The 25,947-nt window shown below is 36.5% G+C and overlaps 1 protein-coding gene across 1 annotated transcript; it reads left to right on the top strand.

The window, feature by feature from the left end:
* Positions 1-1,089: 1,089 nt before the first annotated feature.
* Positions 1,090-25,947, top strand: LOC108727561 (intraflagellar transport protein 80 homolog). The gene is made up of 12 exons (XM_018455717.1): positions 1,090-1,207; positions 1,382-1,676; positions 3,182-3,439; positions 4,157-4,320; positions 9,494-9,691; positions 12,926-13,076; positions 13,681-13,852; positions 14,821-14,943; positions 15,031-15,170; positions 18,450-18,452; positions 24,017-24,021; positions 25,898-25,947. Exons 1-12 carry the CDS (start codon positions 1,090-1,092, stop codon positions 25,945-25,947), a joined length of 1,677 nt encoding a protein of 558 aa, XP_018311219.1.

Genomic DNA, 25,947 nt, shown 5'->3' on the forward strand with positions numbered 1-25,947 from the left:
CCGATAACATCGATGTTCAGTAACCAAATGTAGCCTGGTTAATCTCGCATCCAAGACTGTCTCGTAATTGTCTAAGGCCGAGTCAGTTGAGTGTAGCGCAACGCGAGGGCGCAGCTGGCGCAACCGCCGCGAAGACAGAGCGCGATCTTCGGTAACTCTCTCTCTCTCAACGTTTTTTCCGTTATTATTGCGAGTGAAAGGCTTTCTCTGCTAAAAGTCAATTAAAGGAAACCGTTGTGGTGTTGGTATGTGCGCTGTGGCATCGTAATTGAGTCAGAGAACTTCAGTAATATTGAAGAAAGATATATCGAGGGCAGTCCAAATATCGTGAGTATGGAAGGCCTTCCATTATCAAGGGTTATGTAACACCAAGTCGGAATGTCGCCTGAAGCATCCTTCTTAAATGTGAACCCCCGTTTTCTTTCTCTCATGTGCCTGACGTTAAATCTCAGGCGGCGGGTTGCTCCCGCCTGTGCGAATCTGATGAATTGGCTCGGATTACCTTCGAACGCTCAAAGCGTTCGCGCAAGCATCAAATGTGATGCCTTGCTTATATCATGCCTGACGAAGGTTCTCAGGCGGTGCTTAGCAGGCGCCATTACTACGATGTCTGACGAGCGGCTCAGGCAGTGCTTATATGCGAGAACGAACCAAACTTGAACTCCTAACAATGTAGCTGGTCGTGCTCCTCGCACTTATAAGCGGGGCTTGAGATGCGGCTCAAGCAGCGGCCCGAATTCAGTAAATTAGCTGTTACCAAAATTGATCGACGAGGAATCGGGACTTACAACCCCTCCCCTCTTGTTCTTGTGTGATTTGCTTGCAGGAAAATCATTGTGACCAAACGGGAGGATGCTTAACATCGTAAAACTATTGGCGATGGAGAAAGGAAACCACGACTCTGAGAATTCTTTCCGCCTGGTTCTATTTACCTTAAACTTTATTTATACAGAAATTTTGATTATCTCAATAGAATAAATTATAGTAAATATTATAGATTATTATTTGCCGCCATCTTTCCTATGTCATCAGCTTGCATCTCGCTGGCCGAATTCCTTCTTAATGTTCGTAACTGAACAATCGAAGATAATGGACAATCGTCAAATGATAATGGACAACCGTCGAATTAAGGTTAGGGAGATAGCAGAGGCTGTTGGCATATCAAAAGAACGTGTTTGTCATATATTGACTGAAGAATTAGGCATGCGTAAGTTAATCGCGCGTTGGGTGCCGCGCTTGCTCACTCTGGATCAAAAACGCATTCGAATGAACATTTCTAAGACCTTGTTGGAACGGTTTAAGCGAAACGAATCGGATTTTTTGCGTCGATTAATAATGGTTGATGAAACTTAAATCCACCACTTCACTCCTGAAACGAAAGAACAATCAAAACAGTGGACTGTGAAGGGTGAACCTGCTCCGAAGAAAGCGAAGACGGTTTTATCGACGGGAAAGGCGATGGCGACTGTTTTTTGGGACAGTCATGGAATTGTGTTGATCGACTATCTTGAAAAAGGTAAAATAACAGGGACGTACTACGCATCATTGCTTGACAAGCTGAAGGCAGAAATTGAGAAAAAACGACCGCATTTGAAAAAGAAGAAAGTGCTGTTCCATCAAGATAACGCACCGTCTCACATTTCGGCGGTCGCTATGGCAAAAATTCACGAATTGCGGTTCGAATTAATTGACCATCCACCGTATTCACCAGATCTGGCCCCCAGCGACTTTTTTCTGTTTCCTAGGCTCAAAGTTTGGCTCGGAGGACAGAAATTTTCATCGAACGAGGTCATCGCATTCGTAGACGCCTATTTTGCAAAGCAAGACGCTCAGTATTATTTGAATGGATTAAAGGGGTGGGAGCATCGTTGGAAAAAATGTATCGACTTAAAAGGAGACTATGTGGAAAAATAAAATTGAATTTGACCGAAAAATTACTTGTTTCTATGTTAGGCTCGAAACTTTTCAGACGATCCTCGTATAATAAGATTAAGGTCATTGAAAGTTGGTTCGTTGTTTTCAATATTTACCTACAAAAATTTTATTTTGAAAGGTGAAATGTGACGTTATTTCTTAAATTTTTTTTGTTTATAACTTTTTAACGAACAGCGACCGCCACCTAAAACTTGCTGAAGGTCACTCAGGGTCATGACTTTGACAACATATGTCAAAGTCAAGATCATTGGAGGTGGCTCCTCTTTTCTAAATATTTACCAAAATCCAGGTTCAACCGTTATAGGCCGTTATTTCCTATTTCCTATTGGTTGTGTTTTCAGAATTGTTAACGTTACCGTTTTTAAATAACGTGTTATAACCGTTACTTGCGGTAAAAAGTAATACGTTACTCGTTACCGATTGTAAAAGGAACGCCTTATCGTTACCTAAAAGTAACGAAAAAAACCGTTACTTTTTTCATTACTTTTCAAAAAATAATTATATTTATATAAATATAGTTACATAAGAAAATAAATCGTTTTTTAATTTATAGTTTTATTTTATTTTATTTTTTATTAGCTTTATTTTATTTTTTATTTTATGAGTTCTTTATTTGGTTTTGATACTTTTGATACATATTAATTTACATTAGAAATAGCAGAATATTTTTTAACTTTAAATTATGATGGATTTATTTCCCTGAATCTTAAATTTTTCTTTAATAACAATTGTTATTTAAAATGTCCGTCTGTTAGGCGGTGTCGAAGATTCGACAAAACGAGTCTACCAATATTAAAAAGTCTTTCTTTTAAATATTCATCCTGGATGCATCTTTGACGCATCATGTGAACTAGCACACAAAACTTGATGGAAAAGTGCGGAATAGCGCTCATTGGTTGCTTCAATGACGCATTCTCGATTCCACAGTCCTTTTCCGCACCGTGTGATTTCACCCTAACTTTATATCAACGGAATAACGAGAAAAGTAACGTAAAATTTCGTTACTCGTTACTGAAAATTGTAACTTAATTACCGTTACTGTTACTCGCTAGAAAAAGTAATTACGTTACTCATTCGTTAAAAAAAGTAACGAAACCAGTAACTTCGTTACTTTTTTATGTAACGTTAACAACCCTGGTTTTCACGTGTACATTCCAGTAGAATTCTTGTTGATTATATTTTAAGTACTATTATATTATCATCTATTAAAATAAAAACGTATGTATATTTATACAAGTTTTTGATATAATTATAGGAAATTAGAATGGGATAATTATGAAGCAACATTGATAAGAAGGAAAATAATCGAGGTCAGAGAAGTCGGCAACGAATTTCGTGAAGTATTAGAAATCTCTGATCGTGTTGTACATCTCGAATTTGGCTTCGATCATTTAGTCGTCATCACACCTGCTCAATGCCATGTGTACGCTGTCACAAATTGGAATACACCAGCAATATTTAATTTAAAGACAAGTACTATCTCTGCTGTACTTCTTGCAGAAAAGTAAGTTATTAAATGTATATTCAATATAATATAATAAAATAAAAGATGATATATCTTATAAATATTAAAGTTTTTTGAAACTAATTAGAGATTCATTTTTATACTTGATAAAAATTTCTCATTTATCTCTATTTCTATATAAGATTTGAAATAAAATATAAAGTGACACTTTTATTTAATAAGAAGAATCCATCTCTCAGATGAAAACTGCTATCGTCTAAATTTTAATGTTAGGAGGATTTGTCTTTTGCATGCATATGTAAGGGGAAGTCTTTTGCGTGCATATGTAAGATATTAGATGTAAATGGTCAGCCATTCAGCAATAATTAAAATAAAAAAAGATTTTAGTGTTTATTATAAACCATATTACTTGATATTAACGCTAGCTTTTTGAATGGAACTATATGATGTTTCGATCTAATTTTTTACGTATGGTTTCTCTAATTATTCTGCATATTAAAAATTTTGCGTATAAGACAGATGGAGATATCGAAAAATTATTTTTGAGTTATTTTATTCTAGCATACATAGTATGTTGAAATATGAAATATCTTGTAAACTAATTATTTTTTAGTTATTGTATCTTAATACTTTTATACACAAAATGTCAACATAAATATAAATTGTAAAGAAAAAACTCAAATGTTTTAAAAAATAAGACTTCCGGTATATTGGCACTAAAATAATTTGTAATTATATAATATAATTCTTTTATAGGCATTTCTTAATAGTGGAATGGAATACTGTATCATTGTACAGTTACCAAGGCCGTTTACTGGGTAGTCCAAGATGGAAAGGTTTTTCTTCAGAACCACTTCATCCTATTTGCATATCATTATGTGCTGATACTTTGGTTATAAGGAATCAAAACAATGAAAAACGTAAGATTTATAATAAAATGGGTAAATGTTAAGAAAAGAGGAGCCACCCGATGACCTTGACATATGTTGTCAAGATCGTGAGTGACCTCCACCAGGTTTTAGCTGTCAGTCGTCATTCGTTAAAAAGTTATTAACAGTTAAAGTTAGTAATTATTTCACTGCTTTACATGAAAAGTCAGATAACTCTGACCTTCGACTCTCACCCCCCTCCCCCCTGCAAAGGGATGTCCGACTCTCACTTTTGACTCTCATTCTCACGCCCTGTAAAGAGGCGCAGTGAAATGTATCCTATTAATAATAATGTTGAATAAAATGTTTAGTGGAATTGAAAAATCTATGTGGAATAATACAATTATACAATATCAATTATCAATATTCTCAAATCAATATTCTCAATCAATATTCTCCAATCAATTAACGTTTTTCGTCTTAGTAGTTTATATTTTACATGTATCTTACGTTAAGCAATACTTTTTATTAAGTACGTAAGACAAACGATATTATCCTCTACAAGAACGTATTGATGTATTTTTTTATATTATGGCTCGTTTCTTTTCAGTATATCGCGATCGATGAATAATTTATTCTATAATAATGCTACAAAAATAACTATTCGTTACTAATAAACAAATTATTTACTCTAATCTTTATTTGGTACGTTTCTTTTTAAAGAGACATAAAAGGGCGTGTTCCCGTTTGCAGGGGGGGAGGTGAGAGTCGAAGATGAGAGTCAAGTGCCCCTTTACAGGGGTGAGGGGGGAGTGAGAATCGAAAGTGAGTCGTGAGCCCCTTTGCAGGGGGCAAGAGGGGTGAGAGTCGAGGGTGAGAGTCGAGCGCTCCTTTGCAGGGGGGAAGAGGAGGTGAAAGTCGAGGGTGAGAGTCGGGCATCTCTTTGCAGGGGTAAGAGGGGGGTGAGAGTTGTGGGGTGAGAGCCGGGGAGGGGGAAGTCATATTTCCTTGATCAGTTCACTCGATACTTTTCTTGCTGCCCAGAGTTGTCTGACTTTTCATGTAAAGTAGTGAAATAATTACTGACTTTGACTATTAATAACTTTTTAACGAATGACGACCGACGGCTAAAACCTGGTGGAGGTCACTCAAGGTCACGACAACATATGTCAAGGTCAAGGTCATCAGAGGTGGCTCCCCTTTTCTTAATATTTACCATAAAATGTATTAAAAGGCTTTTTCATAATAATAAGTGGTATCGCGTATACTTTCAACATTAACATATTTATGCGCTGTAACCAATATAGTTTATTGTTTCATCTCTTGTATTTGTACATTCGTATTTTATCGAGATGCATATATTGTGTATGAAAAAATGAGTTATGAACGTTAAGCGGTAAAGTATTCAATACTTTTAGTCAGCAAGCAAATATAATTGAGATGTCTGTATTGATAGAACGCATCGGATATATCCAAATTGAGACGATCTCGCTTTCCGTGGAAAATTATAAACTCATGTGGAATTTACCACGCGGAGTGAGATCTACCTTCCTGCTTATAGGGCAAAATAAGGTCTATGATTGTACACAATAATAGAGATATACTTAAGTTGTAGGAATACACAATAGAGAATACTTAAGGGGATCCTAAACCAAAGGCCGAACTTGATCGAGGTCAATAGTGCAGACTTTTAAAGGAATGCTGAATCGACGGCCGAACTTGATCGAGGTCGATAGTACAGACCTTTTTAAATTCTAAATTCAATAATAGTGACATCTTTCATTCATTTCTTATACTTATTATATGTTGTGTCTCGCTCAAACGCATTCATCTAACATATTGCATCCTTATCTAACATATTGCAACGCCATCTCTTAGAAGATCGAACACCTACTGCTAGACACAATTATTGCTTTGTTTTCACAGGGCTGATCGTCTTCCATGTATTTTGTATTACCCGTGTTTGCAGCTCCGCCTACCTTACCACAGGTCCTATAAGGAACTAAAAACCAATATGGCGCCTGACCTGTCTGATTCAAAATATACTCTGTGGCTTTTCATATTTATATTATAATTTATGTGTGATAGGATTTAATAAATAAGATTATTTAAGTTTTATTGTTTTTATTATATTAAAAAAATATATATTAAGTTTTCATATAGTAATAGTAATAAATTTCAATTGTATTTTCTTCTGATTGTGATATAGTTACTGTTTCTTGTTTAGACATTTGTATTGTTTCATGATGTTGAGATACCTTACCACAGGTCCTATAAGGAACTAAAAACCAATATGGCGCCTGACCTGTCTGATTCAAAATATACTCTGTGGCTTTTCATATTTATATTATAATTTATGTGTGATAGGATTTAATAAATAAGATTATTTAAGTTTTATTGTTTTTATTATATTAAAAAAATATATATTAAGTTTTCATATAGTAATAGTAATAAATTTCAATTGTATTTTCTTCTGATTGTGATATAGTTACTGTTTCTTGTTTAGACATTTGTATTGTTTCATGATGTTGAGATGATTTTATTGTTTCCACACATTCTTGTCGGGACATATCTATTTTCTGTTGTTGAAATGCTCTTATTATTTCCACACATTCTGGTTGAGACATTTGTATTTCTTGTTGAGATGATTTTGTGGTATCCACGCATCTTTGGATCTCAAACATGTCGATATCAATTGATGGAATAGCTGTGTCCACTAAGCGTCTCTTATTTATGCAACAGCTGTAATCAGTGTTTTTAAAATGTTTGTAACACACACGTAGTTTGTTTATTATATTTTCATTTTCTTCTGTTAGTCTTAAACGTTGTAACCAGTCAATGCGACGTTTGACATTTTTTGGAAATTGATGAGATGGCACGTTTCCGCTGGATTTGCATCCAGAGACGCAACAGGCTCGCATGTTTTAAAGGTAAAAAATGAATGTTTTAAGATTAACTGTTAAGAACGTTCGCTCACCTTAAATTTTGATAAAAATACAATGGCACACTGAATTGGATACGTTTTCGCGTGAAATGTGGTAAAATATATGGAATTCAATGAAATTACAAATGGCGGACACTTTTAGTTCGCCAATCCGCTCTGTGGCAAGATAGTTGGCGCTGCAAACACGGTTAACGAAAGGCCCATAAGAATGATCTAGCCCTGGTTTATCATTCCGAGTCTTCGCTCAGCGTTCGTATATACGTAATTTGCAGATCGATATAAATCTTTCTTTTAATTTTAGTTTCATAAACTCAGTATTGTTTGTGCAGCACGTAATGCGCTGAGTGCTGCACTATCGTTTGATCCATACGAGCTATAAAACTTTTGTATTAAGGAAACATCTACGTCAGGTGACAGCTCTACGAGTTGAAAAAATGTAAGTTTTTAACTTTTTTTTCCCGATTTTAGTATAAAATCCATTGCAGCACTCCCAAATTTTGCGTGTACGTTAATCTTGTAAAAGGATTTTTGATTCTGTTCAGTAAATTCGGAGATTTATATCGAACTGCAAAATTCCGACAGTTCGGCCACTCCAGCATCCCCTTAATTCCAAATTCGATAATAGTGACATCTTTGATTCATTTCTTACATTATATTATACAGGGTGTCTCAAAAAAACGGATCGAAACACAATGGGGACGTAGATTGGATCAAGGGGAACAAAACAGTTTTGTACCATTTTGCAGTTGACGCAATATTTAACGAGATATTAACGTTTAAAGATAGGCGAATACAAGCGTCCGACCAGCCTACTGCTCAAGCGCTATCCTTCTCCTCCCCATGCGCGCCGTTCTGAGTGGCTCGCTTGCCAGGCCATCCCCGCACCTCGCGGCCCGCCCGCGCCGCCCGGCCGGCGCGTCATGCGATCGGTGGGGATGGTAGGCCGTCCTGCCGGCAGCAGTACATGAGCAGTAGGCTGGTCGGACGCTTGTATTCGCCTATCTTTAAATGTTAATATCTCGTTAAATATTGCGTCAACTGCAAAATGGTACAAAACTGTTTTGTTCCCCTTGATCCAATCTACGTCCCCATTGTGTTTCGATCCGTTTTTTTGAGACACCCTATATATCGTTCTGTCTCATCCAAACGCATAAGTCTGTCCTTATATAACATTCTAGCACCATCTCTCGCAATACCTGTCACATACTTGATACACAATTTTCGTGCTGTTTGCCGTTGTTTATCTGTACCAAATACGTGAAGCGAAAGTTTGAAAAATCTTTTTTGTTAGGCCTTCGATCACAATTTCACAAGCTCAGGATTGTTTGTGCACGTCATACGCTTCCGGGGAAAGTATCATTTGGTACGTACGATCTACATAATTCCTGCACTAAGGGAATTATAACCTAAGGTGACAGTTGTAAGAGCTGAAATAAAGTGATTTTTAATTTTTTCTCCGATTTTCTCGTCAAATTTAGTTAACCGGTAAACTCTTTTTTGGTGTATACTTTTATTGTGTAAAAGGATTTGGTAATCTATAAAGCCAATTCGGAAAATTTGGCGATCTGCAATTGTCAGTATTTCCTATTGGTTTAGGATTCCCTTAAGCTTTAGAAAGCCTTATGCGGGGTCTACAATAGAAGTCGTAGCGGTCGTAGGGTCTTAAGTCGTAGAAAATTGACCAATCACAGTCGAATATAAGAAGAATAATCAACTGTGATTAGTCAATTTTCTATGACTTAAGACCCTACGACCGCTACGACTTCTATTGTAGACCCCGCATTACTTCCCTTACTTCCCTTACACGCATTCTACAATAAGCCATTAACTATACGGCTATAACTCTAATTCAGTCATAGACGGCTATAACTCTAATTCAGTCAGCGAGAATCAAGGGACGCGGTAGCATCACGACGCCAAGTGCATAAAAATACAAAACGAACCGCTTGATGTGTGAACGTCATTGCGTATATATTCGTGCCGTTACCAAATTCGCGACCACTAGCTTTATCTGGTGTTTTGACATCAACAAACTTTAGATTAAAATTACTCAGAAACTAAAACTGCAATGAAAAAATCTAAAAACATTTTTATTATATAATGTCATCGGTAATTTTCGATTGCGACCAGTCCGAATAAAATTGGCGCAGCCGACGACTCCGGGCGACACCAGGACTGCCTCTCTTTATCGACATATTTATCATAATTTAATGTCATCAAAAAGTATAACATTCTTGAACAATTTTAATATTTTTTGTTTTTCTCGAATTTATTTTTTAGTGCTCCATATTTTGGAAATACCTCACAACAAGCCGATAATAGAAGGTCAATCGCATTTACATCTGCACAATGTGACACAAGTGGCCTTAAATTATTGTGGTGATATAAAAGATCGACAATTGGCATTAATAGATGTCAATAAAGATTTATTTTTAATTGCAATAAAAACTATAGGCTTTGGAAGAATTTGTAAAATAGGTATGTAATTATATATGCAGATATACAGGGTGTATGATTTTAAAATATTTACTCTAATATCTCGGAAACACTACGTTACATCGAAAAAATGTTTCAGACAAAAGTTTTGTGACTTCGAGGGGAATATAAGATGATACCATTGATTTGACTTTGGGTAGTGTTGTCAAGATATAGTGAAAGGTCCATTTAACTTACAATTAGAATTTTTTAAATAAAATTTTCTCTTTTGTTTATTACATATTCTTATAACTTATCTCAAGAGCTTCTTAAAACGCTATAATAAAATATTTTTTCATTAAATACTTTTCGAGTTATAAAATTTAAAAGTACTACCGCCAGCATTAGCATTATTCAAGATGTACGAACGACAACTAAAATCTCTTAAATGTTGTTCAGGATCATTATTTCGATCTTGATAACATTTGAGCACATTAAGATCAAGGTCAGTAAGATAGAAGTTCCTTTTATTTTCATTTTTATGTAAAAACAAAAATTAAAGAAACAACTTCCAATGTTGCCTTGATGTTAATAAATGTTATCAAGGTCATGACTCTGAGCAACATTTAAGAGATTTTAGCCGTTGGTTGAACACCTTGGATAATGCTAATGCCGACGGTACTATAACTTTCAAGCCGTTGTATAACACAAAAAATACTAATAAAAAATATTTTATTATAGTTTTTATTATAGTAATATTTTGAGAAGCTGTCGAATCTACAAGAATATGCAATAAATAAATGGCAAGTCCCATTTAAAAAAATTCAAAGTAACTTTGCCCTGACAATCTTGACAACCCTAGTGAAAATAAAAATCAGAGCGTAAGTCGAATGTAATGAGAAAGTAACAGAAGCATAAGTAAATGAAACTTATTGAAACAACGAAATGTAAAAGAAGCGTAAACGTCTCTTTTACATTTTATTTCAATTTTCGCCTCCTAGAAGTTTCACTTCTGTTACTCTCCCCTTGGATTTATTTTTATTTTCGCCCGGAAATTCCACCAATGATCCTATTTCATATTCTTAAAATCACAAAACTTTTCTGAAACATTTTTAGATTTAATACTCTGAGTAGATCCTTAAGTAGATAAAATAGGACACTGTACATATATCATAAACAGGGTATCTCCATATAAATGGCCATATACACTTTTTGTCTCGTAAACAAAAATAGATTTAATAAATATAATATATTAATAAGTTAACTAAACTCTACTATAAGCACAGTGACCACTTACAATTAGAAAAATTATCTACATTAGAAAACGGAAAGATAGGCGTAATTTTTGCACGATATAGTAAATACTTTAATATAGTAAAAGTTGTCGCGTCCAATCTAATGAATACAAAATGCATGACACAATAAAATTATTTTACAAATTATACAAGTTCTTTTGATTTAAAGCTATGCTGGTAACTATTATCTTTTCGGTCATGCGCGGCGTGGTCAACTTTCGACGTTTGCACTGATCAAATGACAGCATGTTAACACGTCAACCGTCAATGCAATGTTATGTTTATTAAATCTATCTCTGTCAATTTATTGTCATCATCGTATTAATATCATCAATACGAGATGAAAAGGAGTGTGGACCGCATATACAAGGACCTGCACTCTGTTAAATCTATGATGTCAAATTTAACTTAATTTAAATCGTCACTACTCCTACTCAATATAATATTTTATACTAAACCAGTGACGTTAACATTTTAAAACAGCTCAAATTGAGTCAAGTTTTACTTAGTATCAATTTTAACCAATTTGAACTGTTTTAAACTATTCAGCTTCATTGAGTTTTATAAAATAATGATATATTGAGTAGGAACAGTGGCAACTCAAATTAGATTAAATTTAACACTATAGATTTAACAATGTGCAGAGTGTTTCAAGACTTTTGGAATAAACTTTAAGAGGACATTCCAATGTGAACGTCAAAAAAAAAGTATATTTTCAATAATTTTTTCCTCATGAACTATTGAATATAATTGGACAAATTTTTTTTTCCCTTAAAGGTATGATCAAGGGGAGTGGAAAAAATTTTTTTTTGGTCATGAAAAATATTTATTTATTTAATTAAAATATAATATAACTATACATATAAAAAAAAAGTTTTCTTCTGGCGCAGGTGATCCAGGCCCTCCTGGTGATCTGAAACAAAAAATCAAAGAAGTTTCTTAATCTTTGTCATCGCCCCTATCGTCCGAACCTCCACTTTTTTATTTCATCGAAAATTAACAAAATGGCGGCGTTTCTTGCAAAAGTGTAAAAAAAAGCACGTTTTTTTTTCGTCATGAATCAGGTGAAATTATAAGTAAAAATCAAAATATCAACAAGTTGGAGGTTCGGACGATAGCCATGATAGTGCTGAATATCGTGTTAAAATTTGAAGTCGATACGCCCGGTCGTTTTTGAGAAATCACCTGCGCCAGGTGCAAAAATGTCGTTTTGAGAAAAACGCATAAGTTTTCAAGATGAAAAATCATAGAAATCATACCTTTTCGGCTAATCAGCAATGCCAGGACCATACATAGTTCCTTCCTCCTGGTCGTAGAGTCATCTTTAGCCTCTATTGTATACATGTGAGTATAGACGCAGGTATAAAACAACACAGCTGCATGGATGTTTAATCCGTATACCTGCTCCGAAACCCGAGCGCGCGCAGTTTGAGCCTCTCATTTGGAGGTTATAACCGGTCAACGGCAGGAATCACCTAAACCAACTGTGGGATATCAATTCTATGGATAAAAGCTATCGAAAAATGCAAAAAAAAAATCGATTTTTTCAACCCGTCACATTGGAATGTCCCCTTAAGGGTTATAGTAAATCTCACCAAAGAATCAACTTTTATTAAGGAAGTTGTGTTCTCTGATGTTTTTAAGGAACATTTTTAAGGAGCATTGCATTCTTGTTCAGATTGTCTGTGAGGTACGCAACCTATCGCGAAGTAGCATTGCGCGTGACGTCTATGATTATTAATTCACGTTTTTATTTATTATCTTTTTACAAAAAATAAAATAAAAAAACGTGAATTATATATAGTATTGTTAGATGCGCGATCAGAGGCGTTCCTTAAAAATGTATAGGACACAGATTCTTAAATAAAAGTTGGTTTTTTTAAGTAGGTAATCTGTCACCTTCTAAAATTTGTCTTAGAAGTCTTGAAACAACTCTGTAATTACTAATTCATTCACTAAAATTAGTAATTCATTAGACATCTTAATTAATTATATATTCTAGCTGGAATGGCACAAAATATTGTATGGGCAACTGATGCAAATATATTAGCTGCAATGTTGGATGCGAATCTGTCAGTATGGCTATGTCCCAACTGTGTTCACTACAGTGATCGCAAAGTAATACGACGTACAAGAATTGATAAGGAAAGCAGGTTCATGAATATCTTGTTTAATGATGTATTTATAGTGTATAGTATTAAAGAATACCGCACGTTTCTTATAGAAAACAGTCAAATTTTATAATTTTAGAATAGCAAATTTGATTTTTAATTTTACTTTTTGATTTTTTGTTAGGGCAATTTTTTTGAGACATTTGTGTTCAGAATAATAAAAACTACAATACATCTTGAAACTGGGATAATTGGGACATACACTGGATGCCCAAAGAATATCCTTTGAGCGTCCTTTCTTTATGGACATAATTAAGACATGAAATGGACACCAAATGGGCGTCCATTCTTTGGATGGGATTCATCTTATGTGGTTACTTTATTCATTTTTATTTTTTGACTTTCGAACTTTCTATACGTATATGCATTCGATTTTTAGATTATAATCTTTTTACACACACACACACACACACACACACGTTATTGTTTCTAAAATATGTTTAATTGACGTTTTACTTATATATTTAAATACTTAATAATAAAAATATTATACTTAATTATACCATTTACGTAATTAATCTGTTTATATAATCTTTCAGTACCTCAAATAATTTTATTTTAACAGTTTATAAATATTTTTAAACAGCGAATTCGGAAAACAGCCTAACATCGTGAGTGTTCGTAATGGTATGGTTATGGTGAGACGTGGAGACGGTGCTATTGTAGCTTCATCGTTTTACAATCTCTTCACCAGTTTTCACGAACACATATCAAACAATAAGTTGAAAGAAGCGCTTTCCCTCTGTCGTATAGCTCAGGTAATATTCAATGTAACACATAATGCTGCATAAAGAGTGTCCTATTTGAAACTTCGAATCTTCAGACGCAATTATCTCCTGAACTATTTCAACAAATGTTTCAAGTGGAACTTACTTTGTTTCGAAGGGGATAATTCGTGATGATTATAGATCTTTAGATGGACGTGTTTCCAAGATTTCAAGGAAATCATATAAAAAATATTAAGATATAAACATCAAAAAATCAATAGTTTATGAGATATTTTATATTTCATTTTACCACACGAAATATTAAATATCTCATAAAATGTTAATTTTTTAGTAATCATAATACTTTTATTATTTTTTAACAAAATAATGAGATGAATCAATAGGTGTAGAAAATACATAGTTGATTATTTAAAAAATTATCCATAATTTGCCCACATATTTTTTTAAAGCAACTGTGTACATTCTTCTCATATTTCATGATATATATTACTTTATTTAATACTTTTATTATGCAGAATAATTAGAGAAATCATATTATGTAAAAAAAAGACTATACAATTCGTCTGGGTATTGGAATAAATGATAATTTTCTTGAATTCTCTGTTAATAAATTAGTTTCATTTCGACATCTTAAGTTTGTTCTCTTTTTTTTTACCTATTTCTTACTCAATAAAAATATTGTTTTCAAAATTTCAAGCTAGGAAATTGTGCTATATAATAGTTATCTTTATTTCTGCATTTTTGTAATACCACAAATAAATGTACGTTATGAAAAAAAATTTTTTTATTAGCTTATACTTTTTAAATTATAACTTATAAAAAATATATATGTACATTTATTATTTTGTGAAAATTTTAATAAAACCAAGAGAAAGATAATGTGGAAAATTTTGTATATAGCTTCTCTTTCAATCCATGTTGTCTCTTTGTATTAATTTTATTACTTATTCTAGAAAAATTAATGTAACATGTAATCATTTTATATTTTATGTTATCAGAATGAGATATTATGGACTTGCATGGCTGTTATGACGACTGATAACAGAGAATTATATACTGCAGAAGAAGCTTATGCTGCTATTGGTAGATTTGATAAAGTAGATTATATTAAATACATCAAGGTAATTACATTACGTATTTATATGTTATTTATATTTACTTATTTGTTAAGATAGTTTCAAATAATTGAAATTGTACTATGTCTTCAGAATTTACCCATTGCTACAGAAAGACATGCAGAAATGACATTACTGGCAGGAGATCTATCGATGGCAGAAGGTATACTGTTACAAAGCAGTCTGATTAAAGAGGCTATACATATCAATATTCAAATTTATAATTGGAATAGGTACGTTAGAAAGTTAAGCGAAACATAAAACACGCAATCCAAGACGGATACGCACTCGCTCGCGCAAGTACGCACGCACACGCACGCACACGCACGCACGTACGCACAGTAACTAGTTATTAGAGATCATTTTAAACGTGTATTGAAGATATACGTGTACATGTGTATTTAGAAAATGACATGTGAAAAAGAGATCACTATAGCACACAAATAGTAATATATGATCTTGGCAGATTTGGCTATCTGGCTATCGAACCATTGTTAAATATCTGTCGAACCATTTTCGAAACACTATGAAACATTTATTGAACCACTGTAGAACATCTATCAAAGCATTTTTAACCACTGTCGAATGTCTGTTAAGCTACTTTTAACCACTATCAAACATTTATGGAATGTTTAACTACTGTCGAATGTACATTAAACGTCTTGAAGAAACATGGCATCAAACATGGCATTATTCGATATATTTTCATAATGAAGGCATCGACGAACAGTTAAGCTGTATGTTGGAGAACTAAATGTGGAAACAGTTTATGCGTAAAGAAAATTAAATCTTGAATCATTAATGGTGAGGGCGATTGACAAATCGTTTAATATTCGCACATTTTTCAATGAACGTTGTCACGTTATATGATTGCCTCCGAGGTAATGTCTCCGTCATGATCAATAAGTAAACCTACGTAGAACATAGCTGATTCCAATATCTATAACTGACTGACTGACAAATAAATAAATTGAACAGTAAACTGATGCAATCAAATCATACGAATAATCTGCAATTTATTAATGCTGTTAAATTCACCGTATAATGATCTGTAATCAATGTATTAAGCACTCTGGATCATATAGGGTTACCTTACCCCGCAAACACAATAGAGTAGTAAGCCTTAAGAAATTGATCAATCGCAATCGATTATTCTCACATTTGTCTGTGATTCTTCTTCTTCTTTTTCTTTGTGTGTTGGCCAGGCAACCCATAGGTTGAGACTAGGCCATTGAGGTCTGCGGTGCTGGTTATTAATCGTGAAGAGGTTGCCGCGCCGATGGAGATGCTATCAATTTGTTTGTCCCCCCCCTTGCTTCCAAACGGCTGTTGCCACCCCGGCGGTAAACTACGCGCCAAAGGAGAGAAGGAGGGAGCAAAAAAAGAAGTTAAAAAAAGAGCTCGTTGGCTTTCATGTAAGCCAAGAGCAGGCGGCATAGTTTAGGGGAAGGGGAACTGAGGGCCGGGAAAAGATTTAGGGAGAGTTGGGAAACTTTATAGCAATATAGTTCCGTATGGGAGATACATTTAGGTTGAATTTCTCGCAACAGGAGATAGTTTATCGATTGACAAGGATCCCTACAAGGGCAGGCCGAAGACGCATTTCGACTCTATGTAAACTCTCATTAATGTTTATATGATTAGATCTTAAGCGATTGATGAGTACGATTTCCTCCCTTGATAGGGTGGTTCTATGGAACCATATTTTTTGGGAGACGGTATGAAAGTGTTCCTAGTAAAGTGTGTCCTTGGAAGCTGAGATTAGTTTCATCTGTTCTTTGGATTGCTCATTTGCCTGAGCGGTCGCTTTTGCCATTAGGTCCTCATAGGGGATCTTAAAAGATAGTTTGTATTCTTTTGTTGCGGCCGACTTAGCTGTTTGGTCAGCGGATTCATTGCCTGGTATGCCAACATGCGCCGGAACCCAAAAAAGTGTTACCTCTTTGTCCTGCTTGATGACGTCGTAGTAAGATTGTCTAATGGAATAGATTATATGATTACTCCACCTTTGTGGAGTTGCAAAGAGCTTCAAGCGCGCTTTCTGAATCCGTGAATATAATGCCCTTTGAGATGTCAAGATCACCGATTACCTGGCCTGATATATGGTCCATAGTTCAGCTGAAAAGATCGAGGTTTCAAATGGTAATTTATGTTTAATAGTACCCTCCATATCCGGTGAGAAAACAATTGCTCCTACGGCGCCTTCTGCGTTCTTTGAACCGTCGGTATAAAAAGAAATGGCTTTTTGTCTATGCTAAAAAGACCTATGAAAAAAATCTGCAACTATAATTTTAGGATTCTTTTTTGTCATCACATCTATGCTGTGATGTTGCAGTTTTGCTGCAGCTTCACAGCGACCCTTTGCCGTCACAAAGCGCGGATTCGCGCCTGACCCGAGCCGGGACGCGCGAGCGAGCGAAATCTCCCGGGGAGTCGTATATTAGCGTTAAGTTAATTTTTTTTTCTAATCCCCGGCGAATTTATTGCGTATGTAACCTTTACGAAAACCTCGCCGAGCGAAGAAACTACCGGAGGGAAGACAACCACGGAAGAATCCCACGGGCCGGAGACAGGCGGAGCGGAGCCGGCAAGCGCTTCCAGCCAATGGAAGGAAGCAGCGGCCTCCCCCGCCAAAGGATTTAGCGGCGCCCGAGCCCCAGGATGGTGCGAGGGGCACACGACGAGCAGAAAAGGATCCCGAGCCAAATAACGTCCGGCGAGCCGCAGGAGCTGACGTGGGGGCAATGCGCTCGGCCACGACATCGGCGCGGACGACCGGGGACAACCAGCAAGGGAGGCCCGCCCGCGAAGGTTTTCGGGGCCGCAAGGCTCCCCGTAGCAAGTCGCCACGCATGTCCTTGCGCACGAAGGACCGCTAGCCCGTTAATTGGTCGCGGCAACGCGCGACGCGGCTGCGCAACCCCGTAGGGGGGAACTCGCGGATTGATCGCGCATCGATCGCGATCCTGCTCGTCCTCTTCCGCTTCAAGCTACTCGACCGAACGGACGTCCCGGCCCGGCAAAATGTGGAGAAGGACGAGCGAGAGGCCCCGAGAGAAAGGATCGTCGGAGGATCTGGCTATCGGTGAGGTTGCCCCTTGGGTGGATACCGGGTACTGTAAAGTCGCATGCAACGGGGCGGAGGGCCACTCTCGCGTTCTGTCGTCGGCATGCGAATTTCGCGTTGGTGCGGTGGCCGCCATAAGCGGCGCCTTCTTTGTGTTACGGGTACGTAACGTGGCGTGGCCGGCGCCAAGAGTGAGAGGCTCCCGGGCCCGCGTACACGGGGCTATCGGGGATAAAGTCGAGTCGCGAGGATGAGCCCCCTGGAGATTGCGGCCTTTGCGAGGCGGAAGAGCTATCGCGTTAGATATCGCAAGCGCGAGCTCGGCGATCGCGGGTATTTTCCGCGCGCGTATTACCGGTGGGTGCGTGTGTGTGTGCGTGGACGGGCGAGCGTATGTTAGATTGGTTACCGTTACTCTGTGTCTGTCCTCAAGGTTGTGAACTAGAGCGTCGCGTCGGCGTGTGGGTACGCCATCCGAGAAGAGAGTTTACTCTTAAAACTTTCCGCCGAGCCCCGCAACGGAATCTTCGGCTCAGCGGCGTGCATGAGCGTGCATGACGATTCGCGAGATCCCGACACCGAGTCGGCCTGTTTAATTTGCTTACTAAGTTAGCCGCTCGCTATCGCTCTCTCCGCGGCTATCGTGCCTGCCCGACCGCATGGCCGGATCGGTTCAATAGCGCAACTATCGTTCCGCTGCGTTAGAGTCAATTTTCTCTGTCTAACGATAATCTTTTTCTTCCGCTATCTCGATGCTTTCTGTTATTGTACTATCCTTCGCTTCTGCCTAGTAAACACGCTTATTATTTACTTAGTAGAGATAGTTGTGTTAACGCCCTGCCCTTGAAGATTCCGTCCATACTCCTGTTAACCGGCCCTTACCCGTACCCTCCCCCTCTGCCGTTAGGTAGAGCTAACCAGCCCTCACGCGAGCGAGAAACGGCTCTCGGTTTTTGGTGATCTTTGGTGCTCACGGAGCTTCGCGGTTTCCGTGTGGTTTGCGTTCCCGTTCGCGAAATCGATGCTGCTTGGAAGCACGTCTGGCGCCCAACTTTGTCGCGGCTCTCGATTCTCGCTCGACCGCGTGAGGTACCCTCCCGCACGAAGGCCGTCACCGGCCCTCCGATCCGATTGATCCGCCGTTCCCTGGAGTGCGCTCCCGCGCGCGCTCCGCAGCTAATCGACGCCGGGGAAAGGCGTGACAATGCATATCCTTAATGTATTCCATTTTGAGGGAGAAGCTCTCCGTAAGAATGCCAATATGCTGAGAGGTATGTAGAGCGATAAACTATACTTTTTTCGCTGCGGCTAGTCACAAAGTATTTAAAAAGCTTGGAATCCTTGATGGCGTCGATTCTGCGATTTCTTCTGGTAGCTACCATCTCCATTTCCTCTAGGGAGTTATATACTGGACTAAATTTACTGGCCATAACCTTGAAAATAAATTTGGAGGCATTTAGATTAAGTCTAATGTTGAAACTAATTTCTTTAGCTTCTGCTAACATGACGTTGATTGGTGTCGATATGCGATATCCCATTGCTCTTCTGATTATTTTGTACTGCAACCGTTGTAACTTGATGAAATCTGATGTAGATGAGCTTCAAGTAAAGAATTGGCATCCATATTCTACCGCGCTGCGAAATGTGGCTCTGTAAATAGTAAGAAGGAGACCGGGATGGGAGCCCCAGACGATACCCGATAGAGACGCTATGATGCCAGAAATCTTTTTGCCCTTTTCCGTCAGATATCTGAGATGGTGCCCTTTGAGATTATGATCCAGAACAACTCCCAGAAAGCGGTGTTTATGTACTCTGGAAACCAAGTTTCCATTAATGAATAAATTTGTTGAAGTTTTAACTGCATTGCTCTGCGTAAAACCTAACCTAACCAGCTGGATTTGAGAGGAGATATTTCCAAGTTCCTGTATTTGAGATATTCATATATCTTATCCAAAGAAATTTGAATAGATTCGAGGGCAATTTTTGGATCACGGTGTGTAGAATATAGTATCACATCATCTGCGTATTGCAGAAAGCAAGTACCGGAATGCAGCTGTTGGTCCAGATTTCTGAGATAAATGTCAAACAATAAAGGGCTCAGGGTGGATTCTTGTGGGATGCCTTTGTATGTATGATATGGACCTTGGAGTTCGCCATCTATTACAAAGTTTATGTATCTGACGCTAATCAAATTTTCAATGAATTTTCTGAAATACGCAGGGACACCTATTATCTTCAAATCTTCCAGAAGAATGAACAGATCTACATTACCAAATGCACCTGTAATATCCAGAAATGCTGCTATTGTGATGGAGTGACTTAGAAATCCAGTTCTCATTGCTGTAGTCAAGGTAGCCAAATTATCGTCACTCTAAAGAGTCTAAAACCCGCCTGCGCTTGAGGGAGGATTGGCCTGGATTCAACAAACCAGCTTAATCTTTGATAGAGAATTCTTTCCAGTTTACATATCCATGACATGAGCGAGATAGGCCTGACTGCCTTACTACCGGGCTTACGTATAAATATTACCAGCGAGGTCTTCCATGAGTTCGGAAAAATACCTTGAGAAAAAATTTCATTAAATATAAATAATAGACATGTTTCATATTCCACGGGTAATTGTTCCAGCATCTCATAACTGATTTGGTCTAGCCCCGGGGCGGAATTTTTTCGAGATGATACTAGTACACTCCTAAATTTTTTTAAGATCAGGGAATCATCTAACCATGTGCATGTGTTTGAGCTTTGGTTATCTTCAGCCTTCATATCTGTGAGAGATTTAGAGCAATCATAATACGAAGACGGGGGGCATAATTTGGAGATTGCTTCCATGGAAGTTTGCATAGCATCTTGGGACGAGCAACAGTGCTGCGACGCCTTTCTTTTGAAGCATTTGATTAGAGTCCAGATCTGACTAGTAGGGGTTTTGTTGTTAAAACTGTTCACAAGATTATGCCATCCTTTGCGTTTTTGCTTGGAAAGCTTTTCAGAGCAATCTTTGCGCGCTTTGCGAAGATTAAGGTGATTTTTCTCAGTGGGCATTGAGATAAATTTCCTGATAACCTTCTTTTTACTATGTACCGCTTCAGAACATGATTCGTTCCACCAAGGAGCAAGCTCTAGTTTTTTTATCTTTGTTGAGGTGTGCGGGAGTCGTTTGCCTTTTAGAAGAAAGGATCTAGCCGCATCTAGTAAATTTTTTGTAAACCTATTGTAGTAGCTTATAATGTCATAGCTAACTTGCTGAGGAAGATTCCCGACTGAAGAGAGCAGTTCATGGTGAAGAGCTTGACATAGCTTTTTTGAGAGAGGTAGTTTATACTGAAATTTTGATCTGAGACTAGCCTGAATACCAATTGTTGTAATCACTGGAAAATGATCGCTTCCAAAGGTGTCGGATTCTACTTTTGTCTCACAAAGAGGCGCTAAGTGAGGAGATGCCAATGCTAAGTCCAAGGTTGAGGTTGAGGTTATAGACGATGAAGATCGTAAAAAAGTGGGAGTTTTCCCATTAGGTAGTATCAGATCATAATCACTCATAACTCGATAGAATTTTTTCCCTGTTATGGACTGTCTTCTGAATCTCCAAGTGGTGTGATGGACGTTGAAATCTCCTAAAATAATGAAATTTTTATAGTTCTGCAGTTCGTCAAACAGAGACTCGAAGAACGAGGTAGGAGTATTTTGCCCCGGATGTCTATAAATATTGACTATATAACAATGACTATAGGGTCTGTATTCGAACAGTAAACTTTGAGCGCAAGATGTTCAATGGATGAATGACTGATATCTTTGAGAGTGACAACTTCAAACTTTATATCTTCTCTTATAATGACACTGAAGGAAATTGTTATGCGCGTTCGTTTATAAAATTTATTTTAACTTCTTTTTAATTAATTGGTCCTGAGAAGGATCGTTTTACTATATATTTACAAATTATGTGGCCTTGAAAAGGGTCGTTTTTATAAAAAAATCTAAATTAGTTTCTTTCTAAAAGAGATGGAAAGTTTAATCTTGGTAAACTGCTTCGGTCCCCAAAGTCTTTTGCGGCTGAGATCTAAGTGGTATGATCCTGGAGGTGAGCCTGGTAGTGTGTACCTTGGTGGTGTTCCTGGTGGTGAAAGATCCTTTCTGCGATGCGAAGTCGCTCTGTGTTTCCTTGCTGACTATCTTTGGTCTGCTCAGTGTCCCTCGGTGAACTCTGGAAACCGACTGGGTCTGTGTTGCCTTTGAGGAGAAGTCGCTTGGAGACCTTGGCAGCGGAGACAGGAGCTGCAATGGTACTGGGTAGCTTGGAGAGAGAGGTCTTCTAATCCTCGGGTCGTTTCTTGCCAGGAGGAAGCTAGGAGGTCTTGTGAGAACCGGCGACGAATTCTCCACCTTATAAAGCTGCCAGGTGATGGTAAGGAAAGTTGATTCTCCTGGTTGCTCGGCTACCGCTGCACGCCTTGGTGATGCAACCTCTTGAATCTGCGACGGCTCGCTGGATCTCGCTGAGGAAGATTTCTTCCACCAGGGAATGATCCATGATTGATGTGAGGTAGACTCCACGGTTATATCACAAAAATGATGAGGCTCTCGCGTATGTTGCAAGAGTAAAAATCGAGTCGTTGCTCATCCTCTTTTATAGCCGATCGGGACGTTTTCGAAATATGAGAAAATCTATCGAAATGCTCGTAATGCTTCTATTAATCTCTTGAGAAATTAATTCTTTTCAAATCACTTCAAGTAGGTCTTGAAAAACAAATGCGTTCACATGAAGTTTGCTCCGTTCAAGCGTTCGAAATTTATGTGGTGCCAAATAGACCGCCACAGATACATACGCCTCGGTCTCCTGGTTGGATTATGTCTTTTCGGACCGTATTGATTTTCGAACCCCTTGATACCAATACTGTTACTGTTCTTAAGAAGAGTCTCTTGTATGCACAAAATGTCATATTCCATTATTACAGAGAGTAGCGAAGAAAGATTATGCTTGATACAAAGGCTATTATTTCATTGGAAGATTTTCAACTGATTACTAACCATTTTCTTTAGTCGACAAGAAATTAATTTCAATAAACTATGGCAGAAAGAAAATACCAGAATACAAAAAAAACTAAATAACTTAAAAATATTCACAGCAAACCAGAAGAAATTAAAAATAAAAATGATAGATTTTAAACTATTATGGTCGAAATCCACGAATAGCATATCTAGAATTATTCCTTCTAATAGCAAAAAAAATAACTCAACATAATGAATGTACAACTACACAAGAAACACTATACGATACGAATATTAGTCCTAGAGAATTTAATGACAAATTTAAATTAGATGAAATTAACAATGATTGGATTGTTAATCTCAGTAATGTAGAAATACCATATAATGTAAAAACAGTATTACAACTAGGGCAAAAATTCAATATAATTAATAATAATGAAATAATGAAAAGACAATCGTAGAATGCATTAAACATATAGAAAGTAACATTAGTAAATCAGACTGTAACACAAAAAATAATATAAGAAATGAGTCAATTCAAACCTTAAAAAAAATTAAATATAACAAGCAAATAGACAATACAGATAACAATATATTAAAAGAAGGAATAAAATCATTAGAACAATTCGTATCAGAACATCAGGACATTTTAATTACACGAGCAGATAAAGGGAAATCGACTGTAATTATGGATTCAAGAGAATATTACACTAAAATGCATAAAATATTATCAGATAAAAAAACATACACATATTAATAAAGACCCTTTAAATATAATAACAAAACAAACACATATCTTGTTGACTAGATGGAAAAAAAAGAGGGATACATAGATCAATACAATATAACAGATTAAATGTTTCGGATGGGATGGTACCCCTACGGGTTGCCGAAGATCCATAAAGATGAGAACCCCTTAAGAGTAATTGTTAGCTGCATAAACAGTTCACAATACCCACTTACAATCTTCTTAAAAACAATTATTGGAAAAAGTACTAAAAAAGAAATTGGGGACTTAAAAAATAGCTTTGAATTAGTGAATAATTTAAATGAATACACATTAGAACCGAATTACAAATTAGTTTCTTTTGACATCGTGTCCATGTATACTAACATTCCTACTGATCTTATAACAAAGAGCATTGAAAAGAGATGAATAGATATTTCAAATAACACCAACATTCCAAAAAACGAATTTATAAACGCTATTTCCTTAATAGTTAACTCTACTTATTTTAAATTTGACAATAAATTTTTTAAACAAATTTTTGGCATGCCCATGGGATCTCCGCTATCTCCAATTTTAGCAAATTTAGTAATCCAAGACTTAGAGGAAAAGATATTTTCCAAAATAAATATTAATATACCAATTTATTATCGCTACGTGGATGACATCTTATTGGCAGCTCCAAACAATCAGATCAACAAAATATTAGATAATTTTAACTCTTGTCATGATAGACTAAAATTTACAGTAGAGCACGGAGAAAACAACTCAATTAATTTTTTAGACGTGAAAATAATGGTAAAAGATGGGTGCATCAAATTTGATTTATACAAAAAACCCACAAACTCAGGTAGATATCTTAGTTACTTGTAAAAACAACATAAAAAAGGCGTGATCATAGGCCAACTGGATCGAATTCTTTTTTTGTCGCATTCGGATTTCCATAAAAATAACATCGCATTTATGATAGACATTTTTCTATTGAATGGTTTTCCCTTAGACATTATTTTCTCTACAATCAACAATAGAATAAAAAGACTATCCATTAGAAAAGATATATATAAAAACAATACTAACATGGAATGTAATGATCTCAATAGAAAGAATTACTTTACTATTCCATTTGTAAATAAAAATTCTGAAAAATTTAATAATATAGCTTCAAAAAATAATTTCAAAGCTTCATACAAACCTATGAACACTCTAAATAGATTCATAAAATCAGGTAAAGACAAATTGGATAAAATGGATCAATGCGATGTTGTGTACAGAATAAACTGCCTTGATTGCAATGCCTCGTATGTCGGACAAACAAAAAGAAAAGCAAAAATTAGAATCAAAGAACACAAATCAAATATAAAAAAATCTAAAGATGCGCTCACAGTAATATCCTAATATCAAATTAATAACGAACATAAAATTAATTGGAATAACATTCAAATATTAGAACCTTATTTCCAAAAAAGATCGACGTCAGAAATGATTTACATAAAAAAACAAATTAATGGGATAAATAAGCAAAGCGATACAAAAAAATTACCAGAGGCTTACTTTCCGTTGCTCAGTATACCTTCCTAACACCAATCTTACTCTCTCCTTCACAAATTAAGTATTATAAGCAGTATATCATGACAAATATCAGAGAGTACACAAAGAAAATTGGAAACAGTAATGCGGGGTCTACAATAGAAGTCGTAGCAGTCGTAGGGTCTTAAGTCGTAGAAAATTGACCAATCACAGTCGAATATGAGAAGAATAATCAATTGTGATTGATCAACTTTCTACGACTTAAGACCCTACGACCGCTACTTCTATTGTAGACCCCGCATAACATGTCACCCACTGATGAGATCAAATACTCTAAGTTCTTCTTATACACAGGTATGAAAATTAGAATAAGATAAGTTAAAATATATAACGATTAACTATAACATTAATTATTATTAGAATCTGGAAATTATGTGTGCAAGTACAACAATTAGATAATATCGGTTAACATGAAAATTGTATGGAAAAAAACAACGGATTATATGGATATGTAACGAAAAAAGAATACTCGACATTTAATTGTAAAGGATTGTATGTTAATTTTAGTTACATACTGATGATGGCCCGATATGAGGTCGAAACGTCTATAGTTGATGATTATGTTAGAAATTTTGATTGAATGTATTTTTAAGTATTGACTTCGGAAGAAGGTTCGCCATTAGACATCGAGTGTTCGTGGTAA

This window comes from Mycetomoellerius zeteki, unplaced genomic scaffold (assembly GCF_001594055.1).
Source record: "Mycetomoellerius zeteki isolate Tzet28-1 unplaced genomic scaffold, Tzet1.0 scaffold509, whole genome shotgun sequence".
Taxonomy (NCBI): domain Eukaryota; kingdom Metazoa; phylum Arthropoda; class Insecta; order Hymenoptera; family Formicidae; genus Mycetomoellerius; species Mycetomoellerius zeteki.

Bases quoted from the DNA above. Each gene is read 5' to 3' on its own strand.
- LOC108727561 (XM_018455717.1), top strand. From the start codon at position 1,090: ATGGACAATCGTCAAATGATAATGGACAACCGTCGAATTAAGGTTAGG. The intron at 1,208-1,381 runs GTAAGTTAATCG...CTGAAACGAAAG, and splicing joins GACTGAAGAATTAGGCATGC to AACAATCAAAACAGTGGACT. The intron at 4,321-9,493 runs GTAAGATTTATA...TTTATTTTTTAG, and splicing joins GAATCAAAACAATGAAAAAC to TGCTCCATATTTTGGAAATA.